Source organism: Myiozetetes cayanensis, unplaced genomic scaffold (assembly GCF_022539395.1).
Source record: "Myiozetetes cayanensis isolate MyiCay16 unplaced genomic scaffold, myiCay2020 scf14, whole genome shotgun sequence".
NCBI classification, from domain to species: Eukaryota; Metazoa; Chordata; class Aves; order Passeriformes; family Tyrannidae; genus Myiozetetes; species Myiozetetes cayanensis.
This window is the reverse complement of record NW_026087048.1, coordinates 1,716,064-1,741,682: the sequence shown is the minus strand read 5'-3', so window position 1 is coordinate 1,741,682 and position 25,619 is coordinate 1,716,064. Positions and strand designations below refer to the sequence as shown.

Genomic DNA, 25,619 nt, shown 5'->3' with positions numbered 1-25,619 from the left:
ATTAAGAACCTCAGCAGAAGAGACTTAGCACCACTAAGATGGGTTTGGCCAAAAATAAGATGTATATTTATGATACTGGAGTCATGCTCTGGTCATGGTGAAGCACAGAGATGGAACAACAGTGCTTCTCAAGTGGATTCAGACCCTTTCTAGAACCAATTCACTTGGTCACTAAAACATACACTTGGACTCCTTCAATAGACTGGAACTTTTGACTTTCTGTAGGTTACCAAATCAGGTTGGATGTATTTGGGTCTAAGGCCTCGTTCTTTTCCAATGCTCTTAAAAAATCATGGGAACAAAGACAATAACAGCTTTTCTCTCATGTGTAAAGGTGACTTGTGGGCATCAGAATTAAAAGCCCAGACTCCTCTGGTCAGGCATAGGCCAAGAAACTTACATATTTCTAGCTGTTATCAACTGTTAATCATTCCCAGTATGAAATTCTGCAATTAAAACTTTTAGCAATATTTGCTAACTCAGCTCCCAGTCCAAATATCTCCTTTTGAAAAAAGAAAAAAATCCCTTTAAATGCTCTTTCCTACAGTATTAAGTCAGTAAATCAAACAGAAACAATAACCTTCTTGGGTAATAATACAGCACTCCCAGGCCAGAGTCTCTTTGCTGGTAAAATTGCAACCACAGTAGTGCAATGACAATTTGGAAACACAGACTGGAATCTGAATGCCTTCTACTAAAAACCAGGTATTGCAAAACAAGATATTTGACTGGTTTTGACTTGACAGAAAAGAAATGTTATTCAAGATCAGCTCTTTCACTGCACCTCTCTGTACAGGAGCTGAATCACGAGTGACAGTTAAACACAAAACCTGACATGGTTTCTGTGCACATCTCCAGTAATTAAATTCCTTAGGATACCTATAAAGCATTAGGAAACCTTTTCCACAGCCTTCAATTTGAAGATTAGGAGTGGTTTAGCAAACTTTCCAATGCATTTTTGAAAAATCTTAATAGCTCATGTTTCTCATAAAGATTCTAGGGCCAAAATGCACTGAGGATTTCATTAATTACTTCCTTGCAGGATCCTCTGGAAGTGTCTGCATGGCTGTAATCACATTTCCTGAAAAAGCAGAAACATCTGGAAGTTTTGCCTCTTAAATGTAACAACCAAGACAACTTTGTTCATATTGACTATACAGGAATGCAGTTGTGACAATTCTTTTCTTTCCTGGCCCTGCATCGATACAACATGAAAGAAAATACCCAAACCAAACTATTCACCATAACTGGTGAATAAACTGATCCCACTTGAAATTTTCTATGAACTGTCTTGATTTCCTGTTAATACTGCCCCTCCATCCTGCTGCTACTTCACAACACTTAGAACTACTGATATTTCCCTGTTCTAAGTAATTTACTGGTTCTTGACTAAAAATTCACACTGGCTTGGTTAAACATTGGGGATCTCAAGTTTGGGTTGGTTCTAGAAGCTGCCCATTTTAGAAGCATTACAGAAAAAAAAAAAAAAAAAAGGCAGAAATAAGTTCCAAAACCTCCAACCAAACCTCTGCATAATAAAATCCACCACTGTGAAGTATTTGCCCTGGTGCCTGTCTTCATGTCTGGAGCTAGATACTACTACACAATCCTGTGAGGAGGTAGAGGAAAGACTACAGCAACCCTTTAGCATGATACTGATTGTCTTCACAGACTGTTCACTCTTGATTTAATATTATGGGTTGGATGAGCACCTCCCAGGAACCAGCAGCAGGAGAAGAGGGCTCGGTCTGGAGCTGTGCCAGGGGAGGTTTGGGTTGGATATCAGGAAGAAATTTTTTACAGAGAGTGCTCAGCCACTGGAATGGGCTGGATTCTCCATCCCTGAAGGTGTTAGAGACAGGCTGGATGTGTCCTCAGTGCCATGGGCTGGGAACCACAGTGGGGTTGGATCAAGGGCTGGATCGATCTCGAAGGTCTCTCCCAACCCAGCTGACTCTGTGACTCTATCACTCACTTGTACATCAGAGAAGGATTTTTACTTCCTTTCTTTGCAAGGTGCAGATCCCTGAGCAGTGGGAGGCTGCTGTTCCTTAGGGACACTTACCAGCATCCCCCATGGAGCTGAAGATGCTCTCTGTGACACACATGATGGTGTCTGTGGCCTGGTCGTAGCGCCCGATGGGCTCGCCTCTGCTGGCGAACTGCCGCACGTGCTGCAGGAGGTCGTTGAGCGCCTGGCTGACGATGCTGGCAGCGGCACTGACCTGCTTCAGCAGCTCGGTGTCGTCTGTGGCAGCCTGGCAGGCCCTCACACAGTTCTCCACCGAGCGGTCCACCAGCTTGCCAGCCTCGATCAGCTGTTCCTGGCACACCGGGGAGCTGATGGTGGGACTCACAACCTGCAGGGGAGAGGGCACAGAGCAGTCAGAGCGGGCTGGCTGGGTACCGGCTCAGTTTTGGGAATCCACAGCCTTGGCACCCTGGCAACACCACCAGCCTCACCTTGGCACAAGCCACGAGCTGGGAAGTGGAGAGTGCGCACTGTGTGGCAGCAGCAATGACCCTGTTCTGCAGTACCGTGTCCTCGGCCACCTGTGCCACGTTCTTGGCCTTCAGCACCAGCATGGCAGCAGCGTTGGCAACAGCTTTGGCCAGACTCATCAGGACATCCTGGCAAAACAAAGGCAAAACTTGTCTTATGAACAGCTTTGTTAAATTAAGATGGGGTCTCCTGAAGGTAAGAAGTTCTTTTATATGAAAACTTCAGCATGTTTTGTGTAGAGCAGCAGCCACAGCTACTGCTCCAAAACCCAGTGGCTTCCTGTTCTCAGCACAACCATTTCTCCATCTGCACTATGAAGTGACTGCACTGAAGGAGGAGGGACTGTCGACTTTTCAATCTGCTCAGAGTCCACAAGAAGTGCTTATCTTCACTTCCTGAGAACACACTATTAATGCAAAACCATCTGCAGTTCACCACTAAACATGTGATAAATATCTGCAATAAGGGTGACAACCTCAAGGACAAAACTGCTGAGGAGAGACAGGACTCATGTTAATAACCAAATTCAAGGACTTAATTGTGCTTAGCAGCACAAACAACTGCAATTCCCTTTTTGACAGTGCCCTTTCCAAGCACAGTTTTTCCTTGTCCATGATGTAAACATAGCCCTACAAATTATTGCTCCTAATCAAAACAGGTCTTCATTCCAGCACATTTTTCTCTTGTACCAAAATAATTTAGTTACTCTGAAACTGTGACATTAAAACACACTCAGGTGTTAATTCCTGCAATGAACATGTTCAAATAATTTCTTCCCATTTCCCCACTTAAAATCCCACATTCCATGTACCTGAGTTTTTTAGTGGGATGGAGTCTTCTTAATGTCTGTTCTGTTAAAATAACCTGTTCTTGGCATTGAGTGAAAAAACCCAGACACGTTTTTAACAGGGCATTTAAGAACAATGGTCCTAAACTGCTAACAGCAAACACTGTTAAGTCATGAGGTATTATGATTTTATAATTGCTAATACTACTAATCCTAAAGAGATTTTGTTTGTAATATAGTGATTTTTTTCTTCTACTCAGTCTGCCAGAAGGTTTTATTAACTTTTGGCTGGCACACATACATACAGACACAGCAAACATGTACAGGAAAACTACTCCATGTAATGAGGAGAAATGCAGTGCAAACAAACAGCTCTCCACAGAGCATGAAAGCATCTGGATGATGGACACAACCAAGCAGGGGTTCTTATGAAATCAGCACTCTGTGACTGTGTAATTAAAAACAACCTCAAAACGGATTAACCTCAATTAGTACAGAGAAGCTCCAGCATTTTCTAAGCCCACTTTGGGAAGCCTGGCTTTATGCAGAGACCTCCTCATCAGAAAGCTGCTCAGCTCTGACAGTGACAATCAACCCCCTCATTACCTGGAACCTTTCATCTGTTTCATTCTCTCCAATCTGCCTCAGCAGCTCCCCACTTGCTTGTCCGATGCTTCCAGCTGCAGTCAAAACTGTCTGTCGAGGCTGCAGAAGGGTGACAGTGAAACACATTAAATTCAGAGAAGATGAGCTTTGCTTGAAGTTATGGTTTCCTCCAAGAAATCCCACACGGCTGGGCAATCAAAACAGCCCCCACAAACTTCACAACAGAAATACTTCGGAAAAATCTTTACTTTTCCACGTGCACAACTGCACATCCACATTTCAGGGGTTTCACCTGATGTGTTCCCAGACAACATGCAAAGAATTTTGAAGAACTTGAACAGACTTTGCTGTCATAACTGCAAGGATAATTAAGGATGGACAGCCAATATGATCTGAAACACCAGGAGATTTCATGTTCTTCAAAACATAAACACCTGAAGAGATCTAAGGCAAACTGTCTACAGACTCCAAATCACAACACACCAGTCAAGGGGTTTTATCCTGGCCAGTACTACTCCCATTTCTGGAGAACTACAGCATATGAATTAACTTCACATTTTAAATATCAAAGTAGACAAAAAGAGTAAGGAAAAAAGCCATGAACGAGTATCTCTCCACTTCTTATTGAGTCACAGAACTATTTGAAATTTGTTTCTAAAAGACAACACAGTACCCACATTAATCAACTACTTATTACATGAATCAACCTCTGTACACAGCACAGAACATTTTGATATCAAGGTGCAAGACTTAAAGGCACAGAGACAGATGGAGGATTAAGAAGTGGTCTCAAGAGCTGCCTGCACAGGGAACATTACAGGAGTGTAGCACTGACAGGTGAGTGTAGAACCCAACCAGCCTCAAAAAACCCACAGCCATGCACTTCAGAGAGGGAACCTGAGGGGTCTCCATCTGCTCACCTCTCCTGAAGTAGGTTGCACAGCCTTCAGCAGGTCTGACACAGCACTGGCCAGGGTTCGAGCAGCTTTCAGGAGGTCTTCTCCACTTCCAACCTCATCATCCATGAGAGCAGCGAGCAGTTTCACACCTTTGGACATCTCAGTGAGGTTGGAAGAGATGGTTGTGATTGCACATCCCACAGCAGTGTAGTCAGTGTCAACTGGGTCCCCTGGAGAGCAAATGTTTTCTATGATCAGAATGCTTTAGTGGTTCAAATGCAAACAGGGGCAGCTGCCACAAGCTGCACTCTTGAGAGACATTTCAAGGCAGCCAAGCAATGCTTATTAAGAAACTTGTCACTTTAAAAAGATTAGACTGCTCTAAACTGTCTGATTTCTACATTTCATCTTCTAACAGAATTTCTCTTCACTCAGTGCAATTGCTGAGAAGTCCACAGTGCCAGATATCTTTCCATACTGGAAGAACCTACAGGAATACAGTCTTGGCCTGTTTAAGCCACTCACAGCTCCTTCAACTCAACAGTTTGCTGAATTAAAAACATCACCAATAAACACATAATAATCTAACAACTGTCAGTAATGCTTTCTTGGGGTGTGCCTGCAAACATCCTCTATTGAATAAGCAAGTTACATTTTATTTTCACCGATGGCTGTACCTTCGGTGTGAGAGAGAAACCGAAGATACAAAAACCGTGTTGGGAGGGACACCAAGTTTGTCCCACACATCAGTGTACACTACCAGGGTGTTCTACTGACGACTTTTCTGCAGCTGCCCCATCCTCAGTTCCTATGTGAGGTGATTTAGGCTGACAAATGTCAGGAGACTGCCAGGAAACCCCTCCCATGGAAGTTTACCTGCAGTAAGGTTCACGACAGATGCAGTTCCTGCAGTGATTGCATCAACCTGAGAGTGTATTTCATGTTTGGATTCATCAACCTTGTTCTGAACCCATACTCTGGATGCCTGAAGAGCAATAACAAAGCAGAAGAATTAAGGATTGCAGTGAGGCTCTGTAAGAGGGGATACCATGTAAATCTCCCATTCCTTCATGAACTTTTACAAGTGAACCAGAGCACAGCCAGCAAGCCCTTTCAAGTGAAATGTTAAAGCAAACATCTTCTTCTGCTGATTCCTTCACTACAGATTTGCTACCACACTTCAGCAGTTGCCCTTTTTAGGTAAATGCCATAAAGTGCATCCATGAAGGCCAAGCACTCTTGACTGCCAGTCCCCCACAAACAATAATCCTTTTTCTCTCTCCTCGTGCCCTAACCTGGACCAGGACCAACAGAATCACATTTTGTTCTTATTTTTCACGTGCCAGTCACTCCCACCATAAACAATGCCCACAGCTTGTGTTTAGCTGCACAGGTGCCCACGAACACAATAGCATACAAACTGGATTGTCTGAGGGATCAGGAGCACTCACCATGTCCTGCCCCAGGGGAGGCAGGTTGTCCACCTCGCTGAGGTCGGCCTGTGCCTGCTGCACCGCGTGCATGCTGGTGTTGATGGTGCCCATCAGGGCCTGCTGGGCTGAGGTCTGCAAGGCAAAACAGGGCTTGTGCTGTGTTCCAAAGGGCACTCCAGGCACATGTGACACGTGCATGAAGAGCCAGGGAGTGACCACAGTCCAACACTCACACCAGGCCGTTTCAGATGCAGCCTCCCCCTGGTGCAGTGCAGAAAGCAAATCTCTCTCAGTCTTTCACCTGTGTCATTCACACTCCTCTGAACTTCCACACCTTTCCAGCTTTCTCACATCAAACAATGACCAACAGACATACACAGAGCACCACAGAGCTTTCTTACTGACCTGCATTCAAGGAACATGGAAATTCAATGTGCCTCTAGGATATCCTTACTGATTTCCTGGGACAGCTACCGACGTAATCAAGGATGACTCTAAACTGTCAGCACTGTGGAAGGGTTAGCAGCCATCTGCAGGGTTTTAGGCAGAGCAGGATGCAGATTGTGTTGGGTGTCTGTGGCACAGTTTTGGCTGCAGGGGTGGCCTCTGTGAGCAGAGGCCAGGGGCTCTCACACTGGGCACACCAACAGAGCCAACAGGACACAGCTGAGCCCAGCAGCTGTGGCACCTCTGGGAAAGCAGCTGTCACAAAGGGCAAACCAGCACATGGCAGAGAGGGGAAAAACCAGTTCATGAAACACCCTTGCAAATGCCAGTGCCTGAGGGGGATGTGGAGGCGGTGCTGGGGCAGCAGAGCACAGGGACACCAGGGTGGAGCAGGTGTTTCCCTGCAGCCTGTGGGGACAGCCCTGTTGGAGCAGGTATTTCCCTGCAGCCCGTGGGGACAGCCCTGTTGGAGCAGGTATTTCCCTGCAGCCCGTGGGGACAGCCCTGTTGGAGCCATATCCTCATATCCACCCTGCAGACCAAGAGGCCCCACACTGCAGCACGTGGGGATTTCCCTGGAGAAACTCCAGCCTATGGAGAGCCTGTGCTGGAGCAGGGTCCTGGCAGCAACTGCAGCCTGGGGAGAACCAGCACTGGAGGGGGGATCTCCAAAGGGAACTGCAGCTCACAGGGCCCCACACTGGAGCCAGTTTATCCTGAACGACTGCAGGGATAAAATGCAGGACACACTGAAGATGGGGAAAGTCTTTATGTTGACCTATGCCAGATAAAGCTTTTCTATCTTATATATCCCCCACAGAAACTTCTCATTGAGCAGCAGGAGTGAAAAAGCAGCTGGGCAGGCATTTGGCACTTCTAGTAGTATGTCATGATTTTCATTGATTATATTCTCAAAGACTTTTCAGGGCTTTGGAAAGCCTTTTAATGTAAATGAGAAAACACACTATCTGCCTCAAGCCTACTAAAAAATTTCTAAATGGTGGGCTAGTGATAAGCTCAAGGTAAGCCTTTTCTTTAAAATTGCTTACTTTTAACAGTCTTTAAACCATTTTTCTTACCCTTAAATACTGGTTTAACTACTTAGAAGTAAAGAGAAGGCTGGAAGAGCCTGCTCTAAAGAAAACAAGGAAATAAATCTAAAAGTGATACCCTAAATATGCCAGGGACACTCAAAACTCATGTTTGGTAGGACAGCCAGGAAGTTAAAGCTCTTAGAAATCTGTATAAAACCATCTCCGACTCCTCGCAGCACAGACAAGTTTCAAACACAAAGGTTTCCCAGGTTTCCCACCAGAAAAGCAGGAGGTTGCTCACAAGTGGGGGCATGTGTCCCCTGTGCATCTGCCCGACGGTGACCTGCTGCTGGGGGGAGGGCATGATGCCCACGTTGAAGGTCTCGGGGCCGCTGGAGCCCGAGCGCATGACGGCGGGCAGCGCCACCGAGCCGTGCTCCACCTTCCCGGTGCGGTTGAACTGCTGCTGCACGATGGTGGACCTGCAGAAAAACCCACCAACACACAGTCAGGGAGCTCCTGCAACTCAGGGTCTGCCACCTGCTCTTCCTGCAGGATCTGGAACTGCATTTGACAGCGTCTGGAGAAGCTGGAAAAGTTTACGCTTTTCCTTTCTAACCATTTCCTAACATATTAGAAAAACAATCCAGGGCTTTGGGCAGATTTATTAATCTGCCTATTATTATATTGTTATCATATTCTTACTAAAATATTAATTTATAATAAAAATAAAACTATTCTTAATAAAAGATAATTATTAATAGCACTAAAGAGCAGGCACCAAGGAAAAGGCAATGTGCAGCTTTGGTACACATGGTACAAATGCTTTAACCCTTGCAGATGCCTGGCAGACAGAACCAGAACAGGCATAACAACTGCTTTGTTTCAGTTGTATCTTTGACTGATCAATAGAAAATAAAAGCATGAACCTTGTGGGGATGTCTTTGGCAAGAACTTCCTAGAACTGGGGTAAGAACTGACCTTCTTTTCTTCACCTTTCTACACAAAAGCACAACAGTACTTGTTAATAATCTGGCAGTCTATCAGGTAATGGGCTGGGGGGCAGGATACTTTCAAGAATAATAAATAAAGTTACTGCCATCCATGGTCATGAACTGCTTTGCCAGATGTGCTGCTCGTATTTAAATATGATTCAAGCTTTAATAGACAGAAGCGTTGACAGAAATTCAGGCTTTAACAATAACACTCTGCTGGGGGAAAAACAGTGACTTCAACTGTGAAAAAATCTTGTATTTATCTATCACAAGTTCTGGGCTTCTCTGCACAGCACTTAGCTGACAGTATATTCTGGAGGTGATTTGGAAAGGGCCATGTCAAAATAAAGCACATCTGAACACGTGTGACCCATCAAACGTTGAAATTACACATAAGGCCACATTAACTATCTAACAAGCCTATCTCATATAAACCCTATGCTTGACAATAAATCAAGTGGACTTTTCACATACACACTGCTGACACTGCCATCCTCAGAGGTCCAAGAGGAGACTCGAGTGGTTTATTACAGCTCATAATGTCAAAAATCTGTTTCTGTTCTTTCACTGCACGGCAGGATTTCACATTCCTTTTCAGGAGCATGGCCAGCTCACAGCTCTGCTTTTGGCTGTGTTCAGTTCCTCCCCATCCAAACCACTGCCTGGCATACCAAATATTCCCCTATCAGAACAAACCCTGACCCTTCCCCACACCAAATACCTGATAGGTTTGGCTGGTGACTAAGCCAGACACACTGTTATATATCATTATCCACTGTTATAACAGTGTACAACTACACCGACAGGAGTCACATTTACTGCAAACCACGGAACCAGCAGACACAAGCAACTCAAACCTTGTAAATCCTGCATTTTTGTACCAAGATCAGAAAACTAATACAACATTTTCAGCTCTGCTTGGTTATCCCCCTCTCCCCCCCAGCACTTTACTGAATTCCTTTGTTCAAGGGCCAAGTTAGCACAGACTGCTGGCTCCCTTAACCAACAATCTTGTGACAGATACCTGCTCTTCAATCCTTGAAGGAACCCAGGAGCCTGCTGAATTGCCTGAGGGCAGTACTTCCTTCTATTGAAATACTCTGTGGAAAACCACTCTTTAACAGCAATACCTGTCCTACTTCATTTGAAAAGAGCTGCTGCAGCTAAATGTGGCACTCAAGGAAAGAACATTTCCTGCTGGTTACACTCACTTCTTAGGTGAAACAGATTCTTCCAACATGGTTGACTCCTCATCACCTTCAAGCCCAAATCTATCTTTGCTTTGTTTCTGGAGGAAGGGGAAAAAGAATTAAGTTAAGCAATGTGCTGATTTTTCTTTATCTCCACCACTCCCTCGCCATTTATCACAAAGCTAACCAAAGAATCTGTAGAGCCTTGTCTGTGCTGAACACCAAGCTTTGGGCAGTGAGGGACAACACAAGCTGCAGGAAAAAATGTACCTACCAAACCACACCAGAGAAAATGAGTTGGAACAGCCCAAAACACAGCAAGAATTAACATTATGCCACTGAGAGCAGCAAACCATCCTCTGAGGCATTGCATCACTGAGATAATGTGGGCTCAACAACTGGGAACTGCAGCTTCTCATACTCACCACGGGTGTTTATTGTTTAACCTGCTCCTAATTCACTCATTTTCAACTGAACATGTCAGCAGATGGTAAAGAGAAAAAAATCAAAGGCCTGCAAATGGAAATCCACACATCTGTATCCTATTCTGTGAAGACAGGAGGCTGCTTTCATTTGGCATCAGAGAGCAAAGCTACCTCTGAATCAAGTTTTAAACCTTCTATAGGAACCTGCAATTTATTTGACATTTATTAAACCTGAGACTGACAGTCCCAGAGGGAAAGGCTCATCCTGGGATGAGTTCTGGCTGTCCTGCTCCACCTCTTCTTGCACCCTACACTGTGAGCACAGGCAATAAATTCCAACTTTCTCATTTCTTTCCCATTAAAATCTATTACAGTAAATAATGATGTAGGTTGGTTTACTACATATCAAGATGTTTATACTGTACCTTTTTCAGGATGATATCAATGTAACCTGCAATTAATTGAGAGATCTGTTCTCCTTCAGTGGTCTGTACTGAGTAATAGCTTTCCTGATATTCCCCAAAATCCTGAAGAAAAAGAGGAAAAAAAAAACAAAACCTCTTTGAAAATGCTAAGTAAGAAACAGTACTAAATAAGAGAGCATTCAGATTTTAAAATTGTTTGTATAGTCATTTTATTATATCCAACAGTAAATGAAACTGCTCCAAGGTTCTAAACCAGGTTATATGGGGGTGAGGGAGGAGACAAGAATGCTTTTTTTTTCAGCTTAATCACACATGTTCCATAAATTGAAATGCCCAAGAGACACTTTGTCTAATTTTATCAGACTTGGTCACTCAAGAATGGAGGAAAGTCTTTAGAATTTAATTCTAGAGCATAATCATCCATGCAATCAAATTAGATGCATGTGAATCAAGTGAATGTCATTTTCTATCCTTTGCCTCTTGCTCTACCACTTTAAGTAACCTTTTCATATCCAAACTGAATGTTGCAGTGGTCTCCTCTGGACCAAATAACTAACAAAATATCACGTTCAGGGAACTTCTTTCATAACTATTCAATGTGTGAGTGAACCATCTGATCTTGTTTATGCCACAAAGCACATTAGGAATGACAAACACCTTAACAGTTTACACAGCTGAGAATAAACATGTTTTCTTCAATGTTTCAGTAATTAGGCATAAACCAGATGCAAACAGTGTTTTCTGACAAGATTTAAACAGAACTTCTGAGGAACTGGCCTGTCTAGAAGCATCAAGCTACAGCTTGACCCTTAGAGGCAAATATGGGCCAATTTATCACTTGAGGACTTGGTTACTCCATATAACACTAGAAAATGAGAGAGAGAACAAGCTACATGACAGGAACTGTTCTGAGGCCATCTTTGCCTTTCTCCTTGCCACACCAACCCCTCTTCCTCTGCACCCACACAGCAGGATTACCAGAGTGAAGCTTTTGGGGGAGGCAGCCCAGCGTTTCACGGTTGTCAGTGGCCACTCCTGCAGCACCTCCTTGGTCTTCTCATCCACCCTCATCACCGAGTCCTTGGTGACACCCAGCAAGCGAGGAACCAGCTTGTTTTTGCCTTTCATTTTTTCCTGTAACGAGGTGTGAAAGGTTTGTTTTCCACTCAAACACAGCTTGCCACGGGAGAAAAGGAACATGGAAAATATCCACGAAGGGAAACAACGGGGCGCAGAGGATGACAATTTAAAACTCTTCTCACTGCCCCAGGGAACTGAAATATTTTAGTGATTGAAGTAACAAACGTCTGCTTAGTGTGCAATCAGAGGTAATCCATGACCAAGGGTGCAATGGGCACAGTGAGAGCCACGTTACCTTCACCAGGAAAAAGGACACGCCGTAGGTGCGCAGGGAGCGGGCGAGTTTCACGTACTTCACTTTGGCTTCTATCTCAGTCATCTCCCCACAGTTCTTGTGCTCCTGCAATGAGAGGGCAGCAGCAATTAGGTACAATCAAGGCTTTCTGGAAACCACAAAAAAGGGTACAGCTTTTATCTGTTTCACAAGGGTTAGTTAATAATCATTACAATGAGAAGATTTGAAAAAATACTGGGTAGAAATCTTAGCAAGACTTTAATTCCTCCCATCAGAGACCATAAACAACCTGTGCAAACAGAACACTTATCTTTGACCATCATCCATTCAATGTGTGCCTCAGATCAAGCACATTTAAACCACTTCTGACACAGTTTTAAATTCTGGCTATTCCTGCTATTTGACACTATTGGGTTTCACACCATTCAAGCCTCTTCGCTCAGTTCTTAAAAATAATTGAAATGTCCCAGTACCCAGATTTTCTTCCAGAAAGAGACTATTTATCCCTGCTTTGTGCCCAAAACTTCTGACTCATGAGAGCCTCACACTTTGTACTTGACCATTAGCACACTTGATTACTGGTATGTAATGACAGTTACCAATCTTATGGCTTCAAACTTCACCTCAGCACCTGCTCTCCCACCCCAGACTGTTCTGCTGAAAGTCACATCCCAATGTTTTGCTGTTTAAATGCTGTTTGTGGGGTTCCCTATCCCACCCCATCTTCCCCATGACTGTGAACTGCTGTTGCCACCCTGCCCTGGTGACTGATGGCAGCAGGGGGAGCACCAAGAACTTGGGAAACGCCTTCCTGCTCCGCTTGTTACCACCTGGACAGCCTTCCAAGGAGGAGCAACTGCAGCTCCCAGAACCCTGGGCATCCCAGGGGCACAGGCTGATCAGATCTGCCAAGCTCAGCACACAGAAAACAACCAGGATCCCAAGGAGCACCAGTACAGTCATTGCAGATGGAATGTTTGGTAAAAGCCACCTGCCAAACTCCAGAAATTTGTAATTTGGGAAACAGCTGGTTTTCTTTTCAAACTGGTAGCTCACCTCCTGTTGTATCTTTTCCCACCAACAGTGCCCTCACTTGTCCACGCACTGGGGCTTGTCATGACTCAAACTCCTCATGGGTCATATCTGACATGGGCAAAAATCCCCTGCTATGAACAGCAGGACAGTGATCCTCAGGAGTGAAAGAATCTGGTTTTAGCTTAAGCTGCCCCCAGCCAAAGGTGCTCAGAACAGCAGACACACTCACCCACAGGAAGTACTGCAGCTGCAGGCAGAACAGCCTTACTGAGTCCCACAGTTCTCACACTGGGATGGGGCAGACACAGCAAAGCACCTGACCTGATCCTGCTCTTCAATTCATCTCCCAAGCTGAGGCCACAGAACACTGGGGTATCCTACCAGAAACCATGGCCTGACTTCACCTGGTGACCTCAGAATTATCCAATTTACTGTTGGAAAGTTATTGCCAAAGTTATTGTTACAAGTTATTGCCAAACTTGTGCTTGAGTGGGTAGATGGTGGGTGCATTTCCAGCACTCAGAGATCACTCCAGCAGTGTCAGCTCCTTGTACCATCTTATACTCAACTACTCCAGCCTCCTACAGCTGTGATTCCCAGACACACCATGGAATCCAAGCATTAAGCAGCACAACTTGAGGCTCATGTCTGAACGAGGCATGGAATTCAAACTGGCTTTCCTAAATGTAGTGCAAATATCTTTACATTTCAATACAACTGACAAAAAGATCTTAAAACACTGAATGTTCACTCTGTCTTTTTAGCAATGTATATTGGATAATCATCAGTAAAGATAAAAGGTTCAGGATCAGGTATTTTATTTCTTCAGGATCTTTTAAAGAAATGAAATAGAAGCTGTCAGATCCTTTGCACTGGATTTTCTGATAGCCATATAATCAAGTAAATAATCCAAGTATACCCCTGGGAAAGCTCACATTTTTCTTACAAAGGCAGGAAAACTGAAGTAGATTTTTCAGCTTCCCAATTACCTGAAATATTCTCTTTTCAGCCCCTCTTTGTTTGGTATATTCTTTAGGCAGGAATTCTTTTAGGCTAGGAGGAAAAAAAAGAAAGAAATTCCATAGTTAATGGTTCCTTCTCGAGGAAGGATGTTTTCCACGCTTCTTTACTAGCAATAAGTCCCCCAAGCTTCCTAAAATGGGTGCAAAATACCTATACAAGGAAACACAACTGTCTAAAGCAGAGTGAGAGCAAGAGGTTACTTCATATAATGAAAACACCGCTTTAGTTACATCACCATGGAATACCCTCTCAGGTTGCTTTTATATTTGGAGGGGGTGAACACTGGATTATTTGTTTGGGTTAGTGTGCTTCTTTTTGTTTGTGTTTTTAAACACAAAACCCTGCCATTGCAGACAACCAACAGAAAGACTAAACCAGGATTTTGTGCTTTCTTCAGAAATTCTGGTTAGTACTGGGATCACTCCTGTTCTTCCCATACAGCTCTGGCATTATAAAGCAAATAAGAACAACTGGCCTTGCTACTCTTTCTTCTGCTGCTCTAGTAGTGACATCTCACTGATGATAATGAACTCTCTTCTCAGGACTCATTTCCACAGGCACATCCCAGGGCTGGGAAGGCTGAAGAGCTCTAGGTTTGATTTTCCAACGTGCCTGCAGACAACAAGCCAAGGTGTGCAGATCCAGGTGCTCCTTCCCACCTGCACAGGAACAGGATGGGCTCTTTATGAGATGTTCCCAGCAAATGTGATCCCTGTACCTCTGCAGGTGCCATGCAAAACTTCATCTGCACCAGGAAGGGCACGAGGAAGGACTGTCTGCAACCTGATAGTTTAAAAGCTTTCACAATTTACTTTGGCAGGAGCTTCAAGGAAATTGCAGCCACCAACACCAGAGTCTTAGCAAGGTGCAGGCAATGATCCCCATCTGTGCCAGGAATAATTTATCAGTGACAAAAAAGGACACCAAAGGTCTCTCTACATCAAACATATTGCAGACATGGCACACTAAGCTGAGCTGTTTCAAAACAGTTTTAGGAAATATTAGTGCCATTCTGCTGTGTGCTGTTTCCAGCAGGAGCTGACAGGCTCTCCTTGAGGGCATCTGCAGCATCTTGAGGCTTCAGCAGTGACTGATTCCTCTCCAATGCATTTCACATACTGAGCTGCAGCAGACAGTTTATAAACTGTAACTACTTCCATACTTGGAAAGAATCAATGTTTATGCACCAAAGAGTAGAACACAGTTGGATGAAACTTTAAAAAAAGCTCACTCTTTTTCAAGGGGAAAAAAACCCCCATAACAACAAATTGAAAAGTTTTTTTCTGAAAGTGTGAGAGATGCATTTTCAGGAAAAAAAAATAGATCAGCATTTCTCTACATTATTTATATATATTGTTCATAATGAGCCAGGATTACTTGGCTTGCTTAGAGTCACAAAATAACAATGTGAGACCTCACAAAAAGGCTGCCATGAAGGTTACTAAAGCACAACCACTAAATCATAAACATGGACACTCCAAATTAGAACACAATGAATGGGGACTTACAGCTCTGCAACAGTTTCCTCTAGAGGACAAAATCTGAATTACTTCTAAATCAGAAACCTTAATTTTATGAAGCTGATTACACACCAGGACAGTGAGCAGTTACACTTGGTGACCTGCAAAGTTTGAGTCTAACACAGGCAAGGCCCTAAATGAAAATAGAACAACAGCAGAGGGGAAATGCCCTGTAGAACATCACAAGGTTCTAAAGTTTGGAATTCTGGTTCAAAATGATTTCCATAGGAGAAACACTCTCTTTCTAGAATACAGTTCAGTTATTAACACCTTTCATTTCTGTGGGGATAAAAAAAGACAATGAACACTACGTGTGTGATGACTTCACCCTGTGATGGACTTCAAACTCTTCAGCATTGCATACAAAGTAGAAATATCACCCAGCCAGCAGTTTTAGTCCACCATAAAATACAGTTACTATGTGGGAATTTAAAGAGAAAAAAAAAATAAATCTTCACACTGGAAAGACCAAGCAGAACAGCAGAAAATCCCAGCAAAACTGAAGCAGCTGAATGCTGTGCAGCACTTTGCAATGGCTGCTTTCCAAATTAAAAACAGCTACTGCTGGGAACACCTAACTCTTGCAATCATTTCCATGCCACAGCATCAGCTTCTCCTGAGATAACATCCTAGTGGTTTGCTGCAGGAAGACTCCAATGAGTGGAGGGACAAATGGATCAATCCCAGAGAAAGACTGCTGTGTAACTGCTTCCAGTTCTGGGAACAAACCCCAGGAGAACAGGGAGGGTTTTACACTGGGCCCCCACAATTCTTAAGAGACATCAGTGGCTCCAGCAGGAAAGGTTCCTGGGCCAGCCATAGCAGACAGACTGTACAAAGAACAGCTGATTGTTAATTGGAACTGAAAGGTGTCTGTTCACAGAACTGAACTTCTACTTCAGGAATATTTTCTCAAAAGTGAAGAGTTTCAAACAACCAGTGTCACAGCTCTGCATGTGCCAAAGCAGTCACCACTTGGAAGTGATTCCCTGAGGTGCAGCAAAGCCCAGTCCAGCTCCCCAGGGCAGCCTGAGTCAGCAGAGAGCAATGCCAGTGGAACGGGACAGGAACCAAACACACCCCCACCGCTTTGTGCTTCCAATTAAGGTATTTATGAGCCTCCTATATGGGCAAGACTCGATGGACTGTGCAGTAAATAACTTTCTTTGACCTTCCTACAACATTTCTTTGCTCAGACTTCGGCCCTCAGTTAATTCCACTGCAGGTAAACCAGTCAGAAAATCAAAATCAGTAGAAAAATGGGACATCTAAATGTCAGTCAAACTAAACTTGCCCTGCTGAGAGCAGTGAAGTATCACAAAGACTAAAAGATGGACCACTTGTAAGCAGGATTTCAGTCTGTATCTGAAACAAGGAGCACAGTTCCACATTTCCATTCATGCAACACCAAGAGAAGGTGAATCTGAATCCCTGATGCCACTAAAGAGTTTGGAAAATGTAACCTCTAAACATAGCAACGTTCACTTTGTTCAAATGACAAGGCATCTTTCCATTCCTGTGCTTTTGCAGCTGATCAAACAGTGACATGCACTGATGGACACTGAATTCACACAGGGCAGTACTAAAGGCAGGCAGAAGCAAACTCCTAAGGCAGACCAAACCCTCAGCTCTCCCAGATTCCCAGGCAGCTGCAGAATCCAGCTGTGCACTTCACTGGCACCCTGGCAGCAGCTGGTGCCCTGTGCTGTCTAACAAAGCCACTGCCAGAGGTCCCTCAGCAGCTGATTCACAGGGAGGTTTGCTACAGAAAACACTCTGGATCTGATTACCTCAGCTTGGAGCAATAAAACTCGTTTACTCTGTGACAACTCAACATTAGTTACACTTGAGGTCACCCAAATTTAGAAGTTAGAAGTGTTTACTCTAAAAATCCAGGTTTGTGTTTGTGTTCTACATGAGGTCCAAACTGGATCTGTGCTTGGAAGCCTCCAAACTCACAGGCCTTCTCAAAGGAGACAGGATGGGAACCATTCAGAATGTCATCACGAGCCTAGAGGAGACAACAAAGACAAGTCAGGGACATCCAAAGCAACTGTTCCACCTCTGAAATTCCTGGAGAGCTTGAACACAGCCAGCAACACAAACACACTCTGTCTGAATGTCTTTATTCTTCCACTCTGGATGTGTTTATGACTAATACAAATACACAAAGGGCTAAGTTATTTCAGGGTGAATGTCTCTGGAAACTCTTTGAAACTGTGATTGTGATAACTCTGATCAAAAAGGGAACTTGGCACCCATTTTCCTGACATGTAAATAAAATACAACAGATGCACATCCCCTCCTGTGTATGTCCACACGTGCAGATACACATGTGGGTACACGTGCATTGAGAAGCCTGGATCTCACTGCCTCATAATAGGAGGGAAAATCATCTCCATAACTAGCACATAAAAACCAAATTACTGTTATAGATGTGGCAACAGCAGAAGGCACACAGTTTTTTTCCTCCTTTTGTGTGAACTTGGTGGTCATACAAGATGACAGATGTTACAGTTCTGGCAATAGAAGGCTCACCTATCCATAGACAAAACAAGGACAAGGCAGTATCAACACAGTGTGTCATAACTGTAGCCTGAAAGAAATATAAATATCCAAGTGGCAGGAGAACAGCTCAGTGTGACAGCCTTCTAAAATCCTTGGAAAATGTACTGCTCTTTTACCAGCATGGCCAGCTTTACCTTCTGCCTCAGAGTTTTAAAATGTAATTTAGAGCAACTCCAAGTGGAACATCAGAGCATTCCATTAAACTTTCAATTATATTTTTTTACTTTAAAAAAACCCAATTATTAAAGAGTTTTAAAGGCTGTTTTTTGTTCAGACTGCATTCCAGGCAACCACAATGGCACCTGCAGTTAAATAACATCTTCTGCATGAAGCTGTTGCCCTTGCTAAGGTATCTACAGGGGATCTCCAGCCCCTGTGACAGCCCAGGAACCTGCCTGGGTGGTTGCACGACAAGGTTTCCCAGAGAAGGCAGCAGGTACCATACCTGAACATAAAGCAGGTTAAGCTGAACTGGGTCTCTTGAATCCACGTTCTGGTCTGAATAAAAGAACTTCCTTCTCAACAGCAGCGTCTCGTTTTCATCGACGCCCTGCTCTCTGAAGGTCCTGCTGTGATCCAGCCAGTTCACTGCAACAGAGCACACCCCCCTGCTCAACACACACAGCTGCCACTGCCACTGTGGGGCACATTTGAAACCATCTTCCTGCAGGTACAGTTAATCTTTGTGTCTTAAGGTAGAACAAAAAAAACCTGGTTCTCGTGACTTAAAACAAATCTAATACTGTCTTAGTTCTTTGGCAAACTCCCTTTACAGTTAAAATTTGTACCTTCAAAGACAAAACTACCTTTTGATGGCTTTCAGAAGGCACCAATATTTAAATACCCAAATTCAACAAAGGGACAAAAATGACCCTTTCAGACTTAAGATGGAATATCCCTACCAAAAAAGTAACAAAAATCACCTCAAAACACCCACTAACTCTCACTGAGGCAATAACTCGCCCATTTACCCAGTTCTAAAACTACTCAGTCACAGACAACACTCTATATAAAAGGATGCAAAATGCAGCTTGGAATCAACTGAGACACACTGAGTAATTTAAAATGTCTCATTTTCTTGTTTAATATTAACAAAGAAGGATGCTGGAACACGTTACTCACAGTCATCATCTGTGTGGAGCTTTGCCTTCAGTTTTTCCATTTTCCTCTCATCCCGTAGCAGTGTCCTGTCTTTCTTTAGTGTCCCTGTACTCTCCTCTTTCTTCTCTTCGATGCTTTCCTGGATTAAGGAATATTCCTCATAATTGGTTATCCCTGGAATTATAAATAAATCCAGTGCTTGTAACAAGAAAAACTGAATATATTTTAGGATGGATTAAATACTTTTTTTAGAGATATTAAAGCGCCAATGGTTAATCCCAAATACCAAGGGGCCAGATGAAATGCCAAAACTGTGAATGGGCAACGAGAAGAATCCTCTACAACCTCTGCCAATACCTGGCCTTGTCCTTCCCATACATCATTCCTTTGCCACACGCTGCATTTGCCACTTCCAGAAAGGGATTTAGGGTTTTGTTGTTGTTGCCTACCAAGAGAAGCTGCCAGTTTAAGAACATGCTGGAATTTCCAAATTGCAGTAAATTGCAAAATGGAGACCCACAATGATAAATTCCCATTGCTGGGTGCCTCCAATTGCTCCCTGGGGAATGAGCAATCCCAGCTTGCTTTCCTTGCAAAGGAGAGGTGGCAGAGCCAACTGAGGAACAGAAACCATGGGCAAGGTATGATTTATATTTTTTCAACTGTTTAAACTCAACTCTTCCTGCGAATTTGACACAAAACTGAATCACGAATTGGTTCCCATCGTTCAGCTCCTGTGCCAAGTTGCTCTCATGTCTTGGTTCTGCCTGGGGTTTCTCTGTTTGGGAAAGCACGTTCATGCTCCACCAGACAGCAAATGAAACACTCACCCCCATGGCCACGTGCATGAAAATAAGGCAGGCTAATTTCTGAGCTAAGTTACTTACAGCACAGCAGAATCCAACACAGAAACACTCAAAATCAAAATACATGATTCACTTTGCAAACAAAGTAATCGAAATCAAAGTAAGGCCACTTGAATTCTAAATGCAACCTAAGCCAGGGTTTAAGATTTAAATGAATCCATGTTGGATGCACGCTTAGAGTTCAAATATGAATTGGTTTTCAAACACGTCTCTGGTTAGTTAAATACTGACACAGACTAGAAGTGACATCAATTTTGACCAGCTGCTCAGGATGGTTTCTATATGTTGTTTCACAAATTATATGGTTCTGTGATCAACTCTCAAAACAGAGCCTTAAGTTTAGGTACATTTCAAGATCAGCAATATTTATCTTTTATCCAATTAAAGCTGAGTATAAATTTAGTCCTATTCTCTACTACATAGCAGGAGAACATATTGTGCATGTAACATAGGATAAAAAATTGGCAACTGCACTGCCAGTTTATGGCAACTTTGTGCCTTCAGCTGCTCAAACACTGAAGCTTCAGGATACATCTAACCCTCTGTGGGCTTTGATAAAACCTGGGCAACAGATTTAAAAACTGTGTTTGCTAAACAGCAACTTACAACAAATTGAAATTTATAACGTATGCCAATTTGTAACCAATACACACAACATCCTAACAATCAAAATATGGCAGAAAACAAATTCTTAAGTGTGAGGGTCCCAAAATCTTACCTATCCTGCTGCAAATGGTAACCAGCAGCTCCCCAACTGTTTTAGAATCATCCACCATGACTGTTTTCACCGAGCCATCCAACATCCGTATTTTCTGAGGTCTCTGTTTCTTTTTGTACTCTAATATATCCTAGGAAGTAAGCACAACTGTTTCTAAATGCTTTTGGAAGCCACCACAAGCCAACCCAGTACCTCAGATTGCTAACCCAGGATTCCCTTCCCACCCTCCCAGCTGGATTTTCCCTTTGTTACAGAATTTGTTAAGGCCAACTTGCTCACTGAACAAACTCGAGAAGTGATTGCTTTTAGTTCTGCCAAAGTCACTTGGTAAGAATTTGTCCCAGCTGGCAAGAGCAAAACTCAGTGAGGGCAGAGCAGCCCAAAGTGCCTTTGTGCTGCAGACCCTGGTTCAGCAGTAAACAAGGCCTGCAGTGCCTTGGGGCTGGAATCCAGCTGGCCAGAACTGAGCAGGTGTGACCTCAGCATCTCAGTACACAAAACCCAACTCTCTGACACAAGGTCACCTCACACATAAGGCTTCTGACAAAGGTTATTTTTCAACTCCCTGTTAATCATTCTCTGAAGACACTGCTGACCACAGGAGCTCAGTCACAACTCGATGCAGGAAAGAACCCAAATGAGGCACAGCGAGGAAGAGGAGGGGGCAGCTTCAGGAACAGACTCAGGACCCTCCTACCCCTCCAAACACTAAACATTCCTGTTGCTACTTAGGAAAGAAGTTTTCTAAGAACATGGTGATGAAAGAGGCCACAGCCTTGCACCATACCCCATTCCTCAGCATGTAATAATCCAGTGTTCTTCCAGCCTCCAGCCATATACCTTTTCGAGGATCGTCGTCTGACAAGAACAATCCATAGTCAGAGGCTGTGAACAGAGGAGACAGAGACCACTGAGGAACATCACACCTAACAGAGCCAGCATGGCTTCTACTCAAGGCTCTTCAGCTCCAGGGTTCAGCCTCCACTACACTTACCTTCTGTTCTTGATGAAGCTGGACAGAAATCTGTTCCTGTGCTTCACAAAGCTCTGAGTTGGGCAGCAGATGGGAGGGCAGACCAGGCTTTACACAAGAGCTTCACTAAGCAAGAACGTGTCACACCTACTGTGTATTGCACTGGTAAATCCTTCCCTTTGAGACAACCTTTCCTGAGTGCTCACAGGTCCTGCTTTAGAACTGACTGCCCAAAAATACCAGCAGTTGGGCCTTAACCATAGTGTACTATTTCAAGCAGCTTTTCTATTTTCAAAACACAGTTTGCTTTCAATCTTCCGCATAATGAGCTTATTATAAACTTGGGAGTCTTTTTGGTAGATGACTCAGGTTTAGGTTCAAAAAAAACCCAAAAAAACCCAACAAGGCTTCTAGAATTATACCCATAACCAACTAAGAAAAAACTTGCATCCATTGCAGGTTTAACACTTGCCAATTGGCTCACTCAGAATCACGAGTAGATGATACAACTTTCACTAACACAGAGAAACAAAGCCAGGCTTAGGTTTCAAAGACTAAACATCAGGTACATGTAATGAAGGATCGTGACTGTCAACTTAAAGCCTATCCATATGCATAAAGAATTGATACAGATTATACTCCACAACCACAAACAACAAGTTACTGCTCATTTTTCTATTCATATTTTCTATTTGCAGTGCTACAGTTTAAGCCAATGACCAGCAGCTCTGCACTCAACCCTACCTTGTTTACCTTCAGCCATGTGTTGGGACCCTCTGATCAGAAAGTCAGGTAAAAACACCTACGGTTTTTTGAGAGTATTTCATCCCTAAATGCCAGGCATGGTAACAACTTACATTTAACAGCACTCACCTTAAACACATTACTCACGCAATTGCATGACAGACCTTACTTAATACATAGTGTACCTGACTTACAGATACCCCATTTCAGAGGAAGAATCCTTCCAAAAACAATTGAGTGAGAAGAAAAACTTTCCCTGTTGACCTTGACTAAAAACTCCCCTGAAAAATCAAGTGATCTGCACATACAGAGATGATGTTTATGAGTTCTTCTAACAATTGAGACAAGATTTTTGGAACAGCTGTGGAGGTTGAGAGCTGTGCATAAAACTCAATAAACAACCTGCTTTAAGAGTTACATTCCAGTGGCAATAAATACAGTGCAGCACCAAAGGGTTCTGAAGAATCCGAATTTTTTCACAGCTTTGACTACGCTTAAACCAGACCTGTTGTCCACAGTACTTCAATCTGTATTTATGTAATTTGCTCAATAGGTAGAGACAGCTCCATCAGATTACCATGTGGCAGCACTGTGGCATGCACAACATGGAGAGGCTTTTAGTTATTAACCACTCTCAAACGTTTCTCTTTGCACAGTTTGGAGATATCCAGCCCTTCTTTTGTGATTGACGCTGTCATTTACTGTGCTGAGGCACAAAATAAACTCTGCCCAGACTTCCTTAGAAAGCATTGCCACAAACACTGCTTTAAAAACATGGTAGTGAAAAAGCTGCTCTCCAAGCAGGGAAAAATCACCTTCCAGCCACACAAGATATTTATTTAAGAAGACAAAGTTCCACCAAAAAAAAAAAAAAAACAACAAACAACAAAACCAACAAACTTTTGTGGGAAAACTGTTGTAGGGACAGAAGGAAGAAAAAGAACTCAGCTACTTTCTGTCACTTAAAAATCCCTTTCTACCAAACCCACCAGACAAATGCAGGAACAGGACAGCGTGAAAAGCCCCGTGGGTCCACGTTCATTTGGAATTGAGCCAGGGAGATGACGAGGGCCAGAGGCAGGAGCTCACCTTGGCCTGTCTGAGCCTCGGGCACTCTCTCCCGGATGACTCTGCAGGCATCGTACACGGCCGTGGAGGGCTCGAACTGCATGGTCTTCACCACATTGCAGTGGCGGACACAGATCTTCAGGGACAGGGCCACCATGGTGCCCAGCACCCGCAGCCTCCTACTGCAGCACCTGCAACAGCAGCACAGGCATCGTTGCTTTGAGTTTTCCAGTCAGTGCTTTAACATACTCAACGTTTCATTAACAAATTAAATTAGTTCAGCAGAGCTGTATTTATTCAAATGCAGTTCTGTGTAAAGTCTCACGAGTGCCATGGAGTTAGGAACTCTCCAAAAATGCATTTTTGTGGTTATGCTGAATATCCATCTTCCAAAAATTTGTGTGCACCAACTTACACGTGGACACTTTGTCTCATATAGGTCAGATGTCTGATGTCAAAATGATGCACAGGAGAACAATATTTGGTATATTGCCAACATATTTACTGCTGACAGAAAATTCTTTTTCTCTCACCACACCTTTTTACCAGACCATTCAATTAGTTGGTAACTAAAAGCTTAAAAGAACTACTTCATCAAAAGTGGGATTTTCCTAGTACATAACTTCTCCTTTCTGAAATCCCAAAGGGTGCAACACAGTGTTGTGGTTTTTCTCAGGTCTCCACCTAGATCTGCTGGATGTTTTCAGCCTGTTGTGCAGCTACACAGAGCTTCAAGAATGAGCTATTTTTCATTTCAGTTCTGTTTCAGAAACTACACCACATTTGACAGCAGTTTTCTACCGAAACAGGAAGCTACAGATGCTTTTTGTATTGTTTCATTTTGTAGATAGTCTGGGTTTTGTCTCAAGTGTCTTCCCTTGCTGTCCTGACAGTCCAAACCACTCTTCCACAATTACACTTTCCACAATGATCTCCAAGAACCTTTCAGAACATAAGTCCTTTCTCCACAATCTGCTGGAATCCCCAAATAATTTCTGCATAAATTTATGGATGTGTTTTTAAAAATGACTGTCTTGAAGAGCTGGGATCTTGCTTTCCTCAAGTCCAGGGCCCTGAGTTTCCTGTTCCCTGCCAGCTGCCCAGTGCAGCAGTGCATGGTCACTGCAGTCCAGACTGGCCCAGTCTGGCATCCCCAGTCAGCTCAGGTTGGTAACCACCAGCTCCAGCACTGCCTCCCCTCGGGTAGGGCTGTCACCTGGCTTGGGTTATCCTGAACACCCTCCAGAGTGTCCCGGATTGCCTACAGCTCTCTGTGTCACCCTTGCAGCAGCTGGGGGGTGGCTGCAGTCCCCCAGCAGGATGAGAGTCTGGAATGCCTCCTGGAGCTGGAGCAACAACTTCACCAACAGGCTCCCCTTGGTAAACACCGACCTCGAGGTTCCCTTGGACTCTGATCCTCATCCACAGGCTTTTGACCTGCTCATTCTACAGGGACAGCTCTTTGCAATTAATCCTTCAAGTAGAGGGAAATGCCTCTCCTCCCCTGCCCCTCCTGAGCAGCCAGTGGTCACCTCCCCCCAGGCCCAGGATTCCTGCCAGCACGTTTCAGGAATGACAAACAGGCCACAGCCTTGCAGCAGCACAGGGCACTCCTGTCAACTCTGGGACACGATCCTGTACTGGGGAGTTTAAAACAACCAGAGGCCCCATTTCTCAACATCTGGAGTCAGTTCTTTTCAAAGTGCATTGAGAAGTTTCTCAGCTTGTTAATATTTTCACTTGGTGTTTGTGCACTACCTAAACCATAAAAAAAATGTGTCAGAAGGAACCTCAAAAGGAAGGCTGGCCCGGCCCCTTGCACTGCAAAGTGATGCATCCCTGGGCTGTCCCTGCCAGATGCTCATTTAATCCATTGTGATAAGC

At 43.8% G+C, this 25,619-nt stretch overlaps 1 protein-coding gene across 1 annotated transcript in view; it reads right to left on the bottom strand.

Moving 5' to 3' along the window:
• TLN2 (talin 2) overlaps nt 1–25,619 on the bottom strand; it is a 128,221-nt gene that overhangs the window by 56,150 nt on the left and 46,452 nt on the right. Inside the window, exons 4-21 of the mRNA XM_050309141.1 lie at nt 23,757–23,926; nt 21,738–21,835; nt 20,951–21,080; nt 19,388–19,540; nt 18,711–18,853; nt 17,581–17,708; nt 14,144–14,207; nt 12,120–12,224; nt 11,723–11,878; nt 10,745–10,846; nt 9,916–9,992; nt 8,011–8,191; nt 6,247–6,360; nt 5,672–5,780; nt 4,817–5,025; nt 3,897–3,995; nt 2,464–2,631; nt 2,066–2,360 (exon numbers count right to left, since the gene is read on the bottom strand). Of these exons, the coding sequence (XP_050165098.1) occupies nt 2,066–2,360; nt 2,464–2,631; nt 3,897–3,995; nt 4,817–5,025; nt 5,672–5,780; nt 6,247–6,360; nt 8,011–8,191; nt 9,916–9,992; nt 10,745–10,846; nt 11,723–11,878; nt 12,120–12,224; nt 14,144–14,207; nt 17,581–17,708; nt 18,711–18,853; nt 19,388–19,540; nt 20,951–21,080; nt 21,738–21,835; nt 23,757–23,892 (2,467 nt within the window). The 5' untranslated portion in view covers nt 23,893–23,926. The remainder of the gene's footprint in view (nt 1–2,065; nt 2,361–2,463; nt 2,632–3,896; nt 3,996–4,816; nt 5,026–5,671; nt 5,781–6,246; nt 6,361–8,010; nt 8,192–9,915; nt 9,993–10,744; nt 10,847–11,722; nt 11,879–12,119; nt 12,225–14,143; nt 14,208–17,580; nt 17,709–18,710; nt 18,854–19,387; nt 19,541–20,950; nt 21,081–21,737; nt 21,836–23,756; nt 23,927–25,619) is intronic.